General features: G+C 58.0%; 1 protein-coding gene across 6 annotated transcripts; it reads left to right on the top strand.

The window, feature by feature from the left end:
• The first annotated feature begins 1,422 nt into the window (after nucleotides 1-1,422).
• Nucleotides 1,423-9,996, top strand: LOC114114086 (cytochrome P450 2D14-like). 6 transcript variants are annotated; one of them, XM_042247827.1, is made up of 11 exons: nucleotides 1,423-1,478; nucleotides 1,663-1,823; nucleotides 5,586-5,943; nucleotides 6,646-6,817; nucleotides 7,361-7,513; nucleotides 7,614-7,774; nucleotides 8,194-8,370; nucleotides 8,531-8,672; nucleotides 8,890-9,077; nucleotides 9,502-9,643; nucleotides 9,744-9,996. In XM_042247827.1, exons 3-11 carry the CDS (start codon nucleotides 5,776-5,778, stop codon nucleotides 9,920-9,922), a joined length of 1,482 nt encoding a protein of 493 aa, XP_042103761.1. In that variant the 5' UTR covers nucleotides 1,423-1,478; nucleotides 1,663-1,823; nucleotides 5,586-5,775; the 3' UTR covers nucleotides 9,923-9,996. The 6 variants fall into 6 exon arrangements, with proteins under 6 accessions (XP_042103761.1, XP_042103765.1, XP_042103764.1 ...); XM_042247831.1 differs by having other exon boundaries at nucleotides 1,644-1,823; nucleotides 5,652-5,943; nucleotides 9,805-9,996; XM_042247830.1 differs by lacking the exon at nucleotides 1,663-1,823 and having other exon boundaries at nucleotides 9,805-9,996.
• The last annotated feature ends 950 nt before the right edge of the window (nucleotides 9,997-10,946 follow it).

The raw sequence follows: 10,946 nt of genomic DNA, 5'->3' as shown, positions 1-10,946 counted from the left end.
GATGACATGTCAACACCAATAGTATCATACAGAGCAGCTTCACTGCTGTGAAAATTCTCTGTGCTCCCTCTCTTTATCCCTCCCTCCTTTTACCCCTGGCAACCACGGATCTTTTACTGTGTCCATAGTTTTTGTCTTTTCCAGAATGTCATATAGTTGGAGTTACACAGTATGTAGCCTTTTACATTGGTTTCTTATTTGGTAATCGGCATTTAAGGTTCCTCCATGTCTTTTCATGGCATGATAGCTCACTACTTCTTGTTCGGTTGCTCAGGGTCCGACTCTTTGTGATGCCATGGACTGTAGCACCCCAGGCGTCCCTGTCCTTCACAGTCTCCTGGAGTTTGCTTAGACTCATGTCCATTGAGTCAGTGATGCCATCATCTCATCCTCTCTCATCCCCTTCTGCTCTCATTCTTTCCCGGCATCAGAGTCTTTTCCAGTGAGTCGGCTCTTCACATCAACTGGCCAAAGTATTGGAGCTTCAACTTCAGCATCAGTCCTTCCAGGGTTGATTTCCTTTAGGACTGACTGGTCCCTTGCTGTCCAAGAGACACTGTTCTCCAGCAGCACAGTTTAAAAGCATCAGTTTTTCGGCACTCAGCCCTCCTTATGGTCCAACTCTCACACCCAAACACGACTACTTGGAAAACCATAGCTTTGATTATATGGACCTTTGTTGGCAAAGTGATGTCTCTGCTTGAATACACTGTCTAGGTTTGTCATAGCTTTTCTTCCAAGAAGCAAGCATCTTTTACTTTTGTGGCTGCAGTCACATCTGCAGTGATTTTGGAGCCCCAAAAAATAAAGTGTCGCTGTGTCCATTTTTTTTCCCCATCTATTTACCATGAAGTGATGGGACCAAATGTCATGAGCTTAGTGTTCTGGATGTTGAGTTTTAAGCTTTTTCACTCTCTTTCACCTTTAAGAGGCTCAGTTTCTCTTCTCTTGAATATTCTGTTGCCCGGATGCTCCCCAGTTTATCCATTCACCTACTGGAAGACAGTTGTTCCACTCTTTAACAATTATGAATAAAATTGCTATAAACACAAGTGTGCAAGGTTTTTCCTTTTTGTTTTTAATAAGCAACTGCCAAACTGTCTTCCAAAGTGGCTGCCCCAGTCTGCATCCCACCCACCCGCAGGGAATGAGAGTTCACCCTTGTCGGAGTTGGGTGGTGTCAGCGTTCTGGATTTTGACCATTCTGTGATAGGTGTGCAGTGTTGGTGTATTTTTTAAGAGTTAAGTTTTTAAACCGCGGTTCAAAACACAAGGTTCAGGTGACCGCCTTAATCTATACGTAGCCTGAGGCAAGTTCACACTGCAGGCAAGCTCCAGAACTTTGCTGTCTTGCCCAGCCCAGTTCCCAGAAAACCACGCGAGGAATCGGCCTGCACCCCGCGGCTCCCGGCCCCGCCCCTCGTTGTCCTTGAAGGCGCGGTCACAGCCTGGATCCCAGCGGGCGGTACCGGAGTCAGGTGAGACCGCTGGGCCGGAGGGGCCCCCCATACCGGCCAGAGCCGGCTCCCACTCCTCCCGCCCCCAGGCAGCAGCGGGAACTGAGGGGGTGTCTGCCGCGGGGGCGGGGCAAGGAGCGAGCGAAACGCCACCAACTTTCCCCGCGCCCTCGCTGGGCACTGCAGCTGCCCACCTGCTTTCCAGGGAGCTTGCGCCGTGTCGCCCTGGGGGTCCAGGGCCGTGTCTCCGTGCCTGGGCGCTGCTCCCCGCCATCTTGCTGACGTCTCCCCGGACTCAGGATTCAGGCCCGGTCTCGGGGGTCCGGAGGCGCCTTCCCTGCCAGGGCCAACACCTGCGACCCTGAGGTGTGCGGGGGTGGGGTGGGGGGGGAAGGGGGAAGGGGAGAGAAGGGGGCGGGGTGCCCATCCCTCCAACACCAGCCGCTTCACCAGAGCAGAAGCCAGCAAGGGCCGCCTGAGCGTGTTTCTAAAATGGTAAGGCTGCAGGAACTTAAATGCTGGCCCTCGGGCCTCATAGAAGTGTATTTCCGCTGTAGAGCAGTGGTCCAGAGCCTGAGTTTTGAGATCGACCCTAATGGTGCTCTGTGACTTTGACCCACTGCTGTGACCTCTGAGATTCCGTGCCTTGGGAACCATAAAGCCTTAAATGGGGTGGGGAGCATGGGGTGTGAACAGCAGCGCCTGGCGTGTGAGTGCAGGGTAATCCAAGGCTACGATTGCACAAGGATTGAAACAGGGCGTTGACCTCATGATTGAGGTGTTCTCCAAGGCCACCCTGTCCTGGACTAGAGCCCTCATCCCCGGTGTTTGGAGGGCACTGCCTGAATAAGAGTGTATCTGTCACTGCCTTTCATACGTCCATTAGAGTGACTGTTTGCAGAGGGCATGACACAAAACAAAGGGTAGATGGGGGCAGTTTAACGGGGCCACTGTGACAAAGCTGTGACGACCATCCTGCCAGCCCCACCAGTACCACCGGACTCTCTGGCCGTCCAGGGTGGAAGAGTGCTGCCAACTGGGACAGAAACGTTCAACTGAGGCCGATGGAGACCACCGGCTTGCTCTGAGAAGTCCCCAGGGCTCCCCCCGGGTCTTCCCCTCTTGGTCTTTTCAGTGGCCTCAAAGCTGGTCTTCCTGCCTCCTGGAGGCCCAAGAACCCGAGTTTCCCACGATCCAGTCCTCTGCCAGACTAAAAGCCCCACCTGGAGCTGCCACCGTCCTGCTGGTTTGCAGTGGTGCCTTAACCCTGCAGTCAGGTTACCTCGGTTTGCAGTCCCAAGCCACCCAAAGTCCTCCAGGGGGTTTTCCCAGAAAGTCTACTCCAGCTTGGGGAAACCCCACAGCCCTCAAAGCCATCCCTGCAACTGCTGGCCTGGGGTGTCACCTCCCGGCTCCCTTCTCCTCTTGGTCGAGAGCACTTTGAAGCAGGGGCCCACTCTTGCCATCCCTCCCCCAGCCCAGCAACCGGCACAGGGTGTGTCCCGATAGAATCCAAGCCTTGGCCAAGGCAAGACACAGGAAAGGCTGGATAAGTTGAGCAAGACCAGTTGGGCCCCAGCCAGCCCCACCCGCTGGCCCCGGGCCTGGCAGGAGAGTGGGGATGTGGGAATTTGGAAGGGGAGGAGCCGCTTGCACAAGCCAAGCAGGGATTGCAAATGTTGACGACCCCCACCTGGAGACCACAAGCACTCTATCCCATCAAAGGCAACCTGGGAAGAACCGGTCCTCTCACTGTTGGGGGGTGGGGTGCGAGGGAGGGAACAGGGTAAGAGGGGGTACAGGAGGGCAGAGTGCCTCCTCCAGGCTCTCAGCCTCCAGGACCCTGAACTACTCCAGCTGTGTTCAGAAAGAAAGGTTGCCTCACATACTCCGGGGATGGCTGGGGCGCAGGGGGCTTGACCAGGCCTGCCCTGGAAATGCCCCCTGCCCCACCCTCTGAGTTCCCATGCCTTTACATTTGAATGGGTTTGGACCTCTGAGTTCCCATCAGCTTCACTGGTTCAAAAACTCAACCTCAAATCTTACCCCTTGAGTTGGAGGGTTCTGAGGCTAGCAGAACCCTGGCATAAAGTGACCAACCCCTTGCCTGGAGGAGGCAAGAGGCTGCCCAAGAGGGAGTGCCTGGTGGCCGTCATTCCAGTCTGGAGGTGACACACACTCATGCAGGGCGGTACCAAGGTTTGCATTTGCACCTTTGCTGGAGGACTGGAATAAGCCACAGTCAGGATCAGAGGGTAAGGGGCTGCAGCCAGAGTGGACTGGACCCATAGAGAGTGGGGAGGCCCAGGAATCCATTCCTTGAGGTCCTTGGCAGGCCTGTGAGAGGGTCAAGAAACTACATCCCCATCTGGTTTCCATCCCCTTGTCTTCTGAAGTTTTAACACCTGATGTTCAAAGACAAAAGCAAAGAGGAACTGAAGAGCCTCTTGATGAAAGTGAAAGAGGAGGGTGAAAATGCTGGCTTAAAACTCAACATGCAAAAAGCTAAGATCATGGCATCCAGTCCCGTTACTTCATGGCAAATAGATGGGGAAACAATGGAAACATTGAGAGACTTTATTTTCTTGGGTTCTAAAATCACTGCAGATGATGATTTTGCAGCCATGAAATTAAAGATGCTTGCTCCTTGCAAGAAAAGCTATGACCAAACTAGACAGCATATTAAAAAGCAGAGACGTTCCTTTGCTGACAAAGGTCCATGGTCAAAGCTATGGTTTTTCCAGTGGTCATGTATGGATGGGAGAGTTGGACTGTGAAGAAGGCTGACAGCCAAAGAATCGATGCTTTTGAACTGTGCTGTTGGAGAAGACTCTTGAGAGTCCCTTGGACTGCCAGGAGATCCAGCCAGTCCATTCTGAAGGAGATCAACCCTGACTGTTCATTGGAAGGACTGATGCTGAAGCTGAAGCTCCAAAACTTTGGCCACCTGATGGGAAGAACTGACTCACTTGAAAAGACCCTGATGCTGGGAAAGACTGAAGGCAAAGGGAGAAGGGGACGACAGAGGATGAGATGGTTGGATGGCATCACTGACTCGATGGACATGAGTTTAGGCAAACTCCGGGAGTTGGTGATGGACAGGGAAGCCTGGTGCGCAGCAGTCCGTGGGGTCGCAAGAGTCAGGCACGACTGAGAGACTGAACTGAAGGACAAATTGATGAGGAGGAAGCAGTCCCACTTCTCTGGGACAGTCGCAGCCTATGCTAAGCCGCCCTGGTAACCTGAGCTGACTGGCAGCCCAGTCAACAAGGTAAAGTGCCCACCTTCCATTTTCCCAAGTCAGGAAATGACACCTACGTGAGGAGATTCAGGAATCACCCTGAGGCCACAGGAGCTGGAAAGTCCAAGGGCCAGTTTGTAACAAACTTAGGAAAGGGCCTCTGGGCCACCAAACTGGCTGGTCACGGTGACTAAGGAACTCTGAAAACAACCCTGCTGCATCCCTACCCGCAGACTCAACTTCCCTCAGCCACAACAGGTGGAAACTGAGGCAGCAGCCAGCCAGGTGAAGGCGCCGGCACCCCCGAGAGCAGCCTCCAGGTGCAGGGAGGTCGGCTGAGTCCAGGCAGCCGCTGAGAACTAGAGCCCTTGCTGCTGGGTCTCTGTGAGTGGAAAGTAACACAGGCACTCGTGGATGTGGTCGTGTGGGTGTGTAGATATGCATGTGAGCATGGGCTAGTCAGGATGTGAATGTGTGTAAATGTGGTTCATGAGTGTGTGATTCTGTGTGTGTGTTGTGTGTACCAGTGGGAAGTGAGGGGACACCAAGAACTTTATCGGTGGTCCCTCCGGCCATTAGTCCTCCCGCCAGCAAGAGGCAAGGACCAGAACATACTTGGGAGGTGAAGGCCACTAGGAGGAGGGCAGGGACATGTTCTGGGAATGGGGCTGTGGCGGCATTAGAGGCTGACAGGCGGCAGGTGGTGGCAGAACCCATTCCCAAGACCCTGGATTCTTCCTCGACTCTGCCGAGCTGGGGAGTCAGGCCAGGGGAGGGCGACTTCTTGTGCTTTCCAGCCACCTCCGGAAGCACGTGGAGAGCACGCGTGAGGGACAGTGGGCGCCGTGCGCCTGACTCTCCTTGACCCCTCTCCTACCCTCTGGCAGCACAGTCTCCCCTACAGCACACCTCAGGGCAGAGGGCAAAGGCTGGTCCTCCACTCCGTTTTTAAGGAGGCCCCGGACTGGTGGAGCCCCGGAGGTGGAGTGAGAGTGCCGCGTTGGGCTGGTCCTGGCTGCCAGTGTGGTGAGGAACGCAGCGCCCACGGAGGCAGCCACGGGGCTGCTGTCTGGGGACATGCTGGGGCCTCTGGCCGTGGCCGTGCTCATCTTCTTGCTCTTGCTGGACCTGATGCACCGGCGCTCCCGCTGGGCCCCACGCTACCCACCAGGCCCCACGCCGCTGCCGGTGCTGGGCAACCTGCTGCAGGTGGACTTCGAGGACCCGTGTCCCAGCTTCAACCAGGTGAGGATGGAGGGGTGGGGAGTGCGCAGCGGTGGTGGTAGGGCCCCACCTAGCAGCGGACAGTGGGCGCTGGGTGAAGCCACAGGCGGGAAGAGGACTGGGCCAAGAAGAGGAGGCGGATTCGAGAGGCCCCCGAGAACTGTTTGGATTTTCCAAACAGAGGTCAGAGAGGACAAAGGCCAGGGGGTGGGGGGTTTTACAGGATGGCAAAAGGCTGCGGATTCAGCCAACCAGCTCTTCAATTATGTGAACCTGATCCCTGAGGGTCACGTTGGGAGGAAAGGTCTTGAGAATGGGGGAGATGTCTGGTCATGAGCCCTCTTTAAATCAGGCGAGTTAAGGTTGAGAGGTACAGTGATCTGGTTCAAATCTTTTGTGTCCATGAGACCTTGGGCCTCCCTGCTCCTCTTTATGAACCTGGGTTTCTTCACCTGTAAAATAGGATGCTAACTTGGCCTGCTGGCCATTTTGTGACACTTGCACAGTCCTAGCTGGGTCTGTGAGTAGGATGGTCTCATCCAGCTTGAGAGCCCCAAAACTAGTGGATGTAACCCCCCGGGGCTCACAAGACTAGATTAAGTCCTTGCGGTTGCTCGCTGCTGGAGAGGGGCCCAGAGGTGCCCAGAGGCTAACGCCAGGAGGCTGGGCCCACAGCCTGGCGGGGCCTGGGCTTGCCAAACACCCTCGACCTTTGGCCTGCAGCTGCGGCGCCGCTTCGGGAACGTGTTCAGCCTGCAGCAGGGCTGGACGCTGGTAGTCGTGCTCAACGGGCTGGCCGCTGTGCTCGGAGCGCTGGTGTACCGCAACCAGGACACTTCCGACCGTCCACCTCCGGCCGTCTACGAGCACGTGGGTTACGGGCCGCGCGCCGAAGGCAAGTGGAGAGGGCAGGCCACGTCCCTGCAGGTGGAGGCAGGGTCGCGGACATCCGTGCAGGAAAGAGCCAACGAATTTGAGCGGTCGCTGGTGATGAAAGGAGACTCTGCCAAGCATTGGGGAAGGAGAAATTGGATGAGGCTGAGGGCGGGGGATTTATTAAGAGAGGGCGGCCCAGGGTCACTGCCAACGCGAAGGAGACGTCGGTGTGGGCAGGAAAGAGGACAATGTCGGGGTTGGTAGTGCAGGGGCAGGCCAGGACCTTCCCCAGGTGGAACCAGGCCTCCTTGGGCAAAATAGAAAGTGGAGCCAAGACGGGCGCCAAGCAGGGGTGACTCGGGGAGCAATGCGGCCGGCAGAGAATGGGACCTGTCCCCGATGGAACGGGTTGTCAAAGTGAGCGGGATTTGGAAGGGGAGGGCCAGGCCAGTGTGGGCTGGCAACCCCGAGAACTTCCCCCACGGGGGCGGGGTTGTGAGCAGATCTCTGGGAGGGGCGGGGCCAGGCCAGAGCCACGCCCACATGCCCGCCCCGCCCCCAGGAGTGATCCTGGCGCGATATGGGAAGGCCTGGCGAGAGCAGCGGCGTTTCTCCCTGTCCACCCTGCGCAACTTCGGCCTGGGGAAGAAGTCACTGGAGCAGTGGGTGACTGAGGAGGCCTCGTGCCTCTGTGCCGCCTTCGCAGACCAGGCCGGTGAGTGCTGGGGCTGAGGGACACGGAGGTCTGGGAGGTTTGGAGAGGTCTGGGAAAGAAGAGATGGAGGCGTGCCCTACCTTGCACTGTCCCCTTCCAGGACGCCCCTTTAGCCCCAAGGACCTCCTGAATAAAGCAGTGAGCAACGTGATCGCCTCCCTGACCTTCGGGTTCCGCTTCGAATACAACGATCCTCGCATCATCAAGTTGTTGGACATGATGGAGGACATGTTGAAAGAGGAGTCTGGCTTAGTGCGCCAGGTGCGGGAAAGGAGCTCTGTAGAGGCGGCCTCGGTCCTCCAACAAGTCCCTCCCCCCGGAGGAGGACTTGTGTAGAGGGCCAGTGCAAGAAAGGGCTTTCCGGAATAGGCACCTGCAAGGAAAAGGTCTGGAAGTGGGAGATGGCAGACAGCCCAGGTGGGTGAGGCCTGGCGGGCTCAGCGTGCTTAGGGGTTGCAGTAGGCTTTCACTGGAAGGGACCGGTACCCACGATATGTACATTTTAGGTGTATCTTTTGGGCTCAGGGCCATGAGAGAGGGGCAGGGTCTGAACTTAGGGAGGAACAAGGTCGATGGTGGAGACACTGGAGGAAGCTAGGACTTGACTGGTGAGCGCCTGAGCACCAGGAGGTCCGAGAGCACCAGGAGGTCCGAGGGCCCCACGGCTGTGACCCGCACAGGTGGTGGAAGCTGTGCCCGTGATCCTGCGCATCCCAGGGCTGGCCGCCAAGGTCTTCCCGGGGCTGAAGGCCTTCATGGCCCTGATTGATGAGTTGATCACCGAGCAGAAGATGACCCGGGACCCAACCCAGCCACCCCGACACCTGACCGACGCCTTCCTGGATGAGGTGAAGGAGGTAAGGTGATCGGAACAGGGATGTGTGTGGAGGGCCCAGGAGGCAAACTCGGGGCTCTGTGTCACCCAGGGATCAGACACCTGGGCTGACCGGAGCAGGGTGGGAGGCCACGTGGGGACTTCACCTCTGACCCTGAGCTTACCTTCCCGGTGTGACCCAGGCCAAGGGGAACCCCGAGAGCAGCTTCAATGATGAGAACCTGCGCCTGGTGGTGACTGACCTGTTCTCTGCTGGGATGGTCACCACCTCGACCACGCTGGCCTGGGCCCTCCTCCTCATGATCCTGCACCCAGACGTGCAGCGTGAGTCCAGCCTGGGGTGGGTGCTGGGAAGACGAGGACAGCCTGAGGCCTCTGAGCTCGGTTGATTTGGCCACCAGCACCAGGTCTGTGCAGGGCCTGAGCCCCAGCTCCAATGTCACAGCCACTCCTCCAAGTGGACGCAGTGCTACCCGGGTGTCAGGAGGAGGCAGGAGGCCAGCCCTTGGTTCTGACCACCACGAGGACACTTGTTTTCCAGGACGGGTCCAGCAGGAAATCGATGAGGTGATAGGGAAGGTGAGGCGACCAGAGATGGGGGATCAGGCCCTCATGCCCTTCACCGTGGCCGTGGTCCATGAGGTGCAACGCTTTTCGGACATCATCCCCCTGGGATTGCCCCACATGACATCCCGTGACATCGAGCTGCAGGGCTTCTACGTGCCAAAGGTAGGCCTGCGGCTCTCCCAACCCCGCCTCCCCACCACCTGCCACCTGGTAGCTGCAGTGAGTGTTGCCAGGTCGGCCAGGACTGGAATCCAAGCCACCCCATCCTCATGGCCAAGGTACTTAATGTCCCAGCCTGGGTGGGCGTGGACGAGAGCAGAGCAGGGCTGGCTATGTCCACTCAGAGCCCCCGGTCGGGAGGCAAGACAAACTAGAACATGTCTCAGCGTTGGAACCCGGGCTCTGAGGGGAAGTAAGGGCACCTGCCACGGGCAGAGGGACGGTGCTGAGAAGCGTCTTGGGCTGAGGGTTACTTGAAGAGTTCGGGTGTGTGCCACGCAATGTGTGTGCCATGTGTGTTTGGTGGCAGGGGTCTGGGCACCCCCTCACCAATCGAGACCCACCCATACCAGACATTTGCCACCAGGGGACGACACTCATCACCAACCTGTCGTCAGTGCTGAAGGATGAGACCGTCTGGGAGAAGCCCTTCCACTTCCACCCGGAGCACTTCCTGGATGCCCAGGGCCGCTTCATCAAGCAGGAGGCCTTCATACCCTTCTCCGCAGGTACCTGGGGGTGGGGTGGGGTGCCCGGTTTGCTTCCCCATCCTGAGGGGGTCTTAGACGGGGAGACCCAGGGTCACAGAGCCCCCGTGCCCACCCACAGGCCGCCGCGCATGCCTCGGGGAGCCCCTGGCCCGCATGGAGCTCTTCCTCTTCTTCACCAGCCTCCTGCAGCACTTCAGCTTCTCGGTGCCTGCCGGGCAGCCCCGCCCCAGTGACCACGGTGTCTTTGCCTTCCTGGTGACCCCAGCCCCCTACCAGCTCTGTGCGGTGCCCCGCTAGAGGCAGGCACCCTGCCCCAACCCGCTCCACAGCCATAGCCCTGATGCTCAATAAACCACTGTCTGGTGGCTCCATCCTGACTTGAATCCCACCTGGGGCCCCTGACCAGTCCCTTGCAGTCATGTGGCCTCAGCAGTCTCCCCAAAACCAGCCCCACCCCCCGGCCTGATTCATCCTTACCTGGCATTTGACCCCGTTTAACACATGAGTGTACTGAGGCTCAGAGTGTCCTGGGGTGTACTGTGAGATGGGTGTACTGAGGCTTACACCCAGACACTCTGGGAGACCCAACCTTGGTTACTGGGCGTAGTGACGAAGCCTATAATCAGGTCCTGGCTTCTGCTGGAGGGGCTCACATAGGCTGAGGAGAGATTTCAGGCCCCCATGGGATAAGGGGGCCCATCAGCTCAGACACCCACATTTCAGGCCTAGCCACAGCCACCTGGCTCCACAGGTCGCAGGTCAGCCAGCACCTCAAGTCAGCTGGCCCAGAAGGTGGCGGTATAGGGCCTGGGAAGTGATATGCCGGGTGAGCCCCCAGAGCTCAGTGCTCTTAAGGCCGGAGTTCTTCCCAGGAGAGAGCGACCTCCCTGGGCCTCTTTATAGGATGGGCCCCCTTTTCCTGCCCCTTAAGGACACTCATCCCCCAGCCCCTGCCCAGTAGGAGTTGCCACTCAAGGCCGCGCTAGAGCTCGGCTCCAACCCGGGGCTCCATCCTCTGAGGGGCCAGGTGAGGCCGGGCTCTCAGGAGCCTAGGCGGGGGCCGGAAATGAGCCCGTGTGGACCGCGACCGTGCCCTGGGGCAGGGTCAACCTTGGATCCTGGGACAGTGGGATGGCAGAGCTAAAGGAAGCCCTCAGAGCTCAGAGGAGGACACCCTGGCTCTCGTCCTTGCTGTGCTACGACACCATGTGACCTTGGGCTTCTGTTTCCCCTTCAGCCAGAAGGAGGTTTGCCTCTGATGGCTGCCGGGCCCTGTGTTCCTCGGCCGACTCTGAGGCTGTGACCTTCTCAGCCTGGAGCC

Source organism: Ovis aries, chromosome 3 (assembly GCF_016772045.2).
Source record: "Ovis aries strain OAR_USU_Benz2616 breed Rambouillet chromosome 3, ARS-UI_Ramb_v3.0, whole genome shotgun sequence".
Taxonomy (NCBI): Eukaryota; Metazoa; Chordata; class Mammalia; order Artiodactyla; family Bovidae; genus Ovis; species Ovis aries.
The sequence above is the reverse complement of the archived record's forward strand: the minus strand, read 5'-3'. Positions and strand labels throughout refer to the sequence as shown.

Excerpts from the sequence above, each read along its gene's own strand:
- LOC114114086 (XM_060413610.1), top strand. The coding sequence starts at position 5,776 with ATGCTGGGGCCTCTGGCCGTGGCCGTGCTCATCTTCTTGCTCTTGCTG. Across the intron at positions 7,514-7,613 it reads CGCCTTCGCAGACCAGGCCG|GACGCCCCTTTAGCCCCAAG; the intron begins GTGAGTGCTGGG and ends GTCCCCTTCCAG. Across the intron at positions 7,775-8,193 it reads AGTCTGGCTTAGTGCGCCAG|GTGGTGGAAGCTGTGCCCGT; the intron begins GTGCGGGAAAGG and ends TGACCCGCACAG.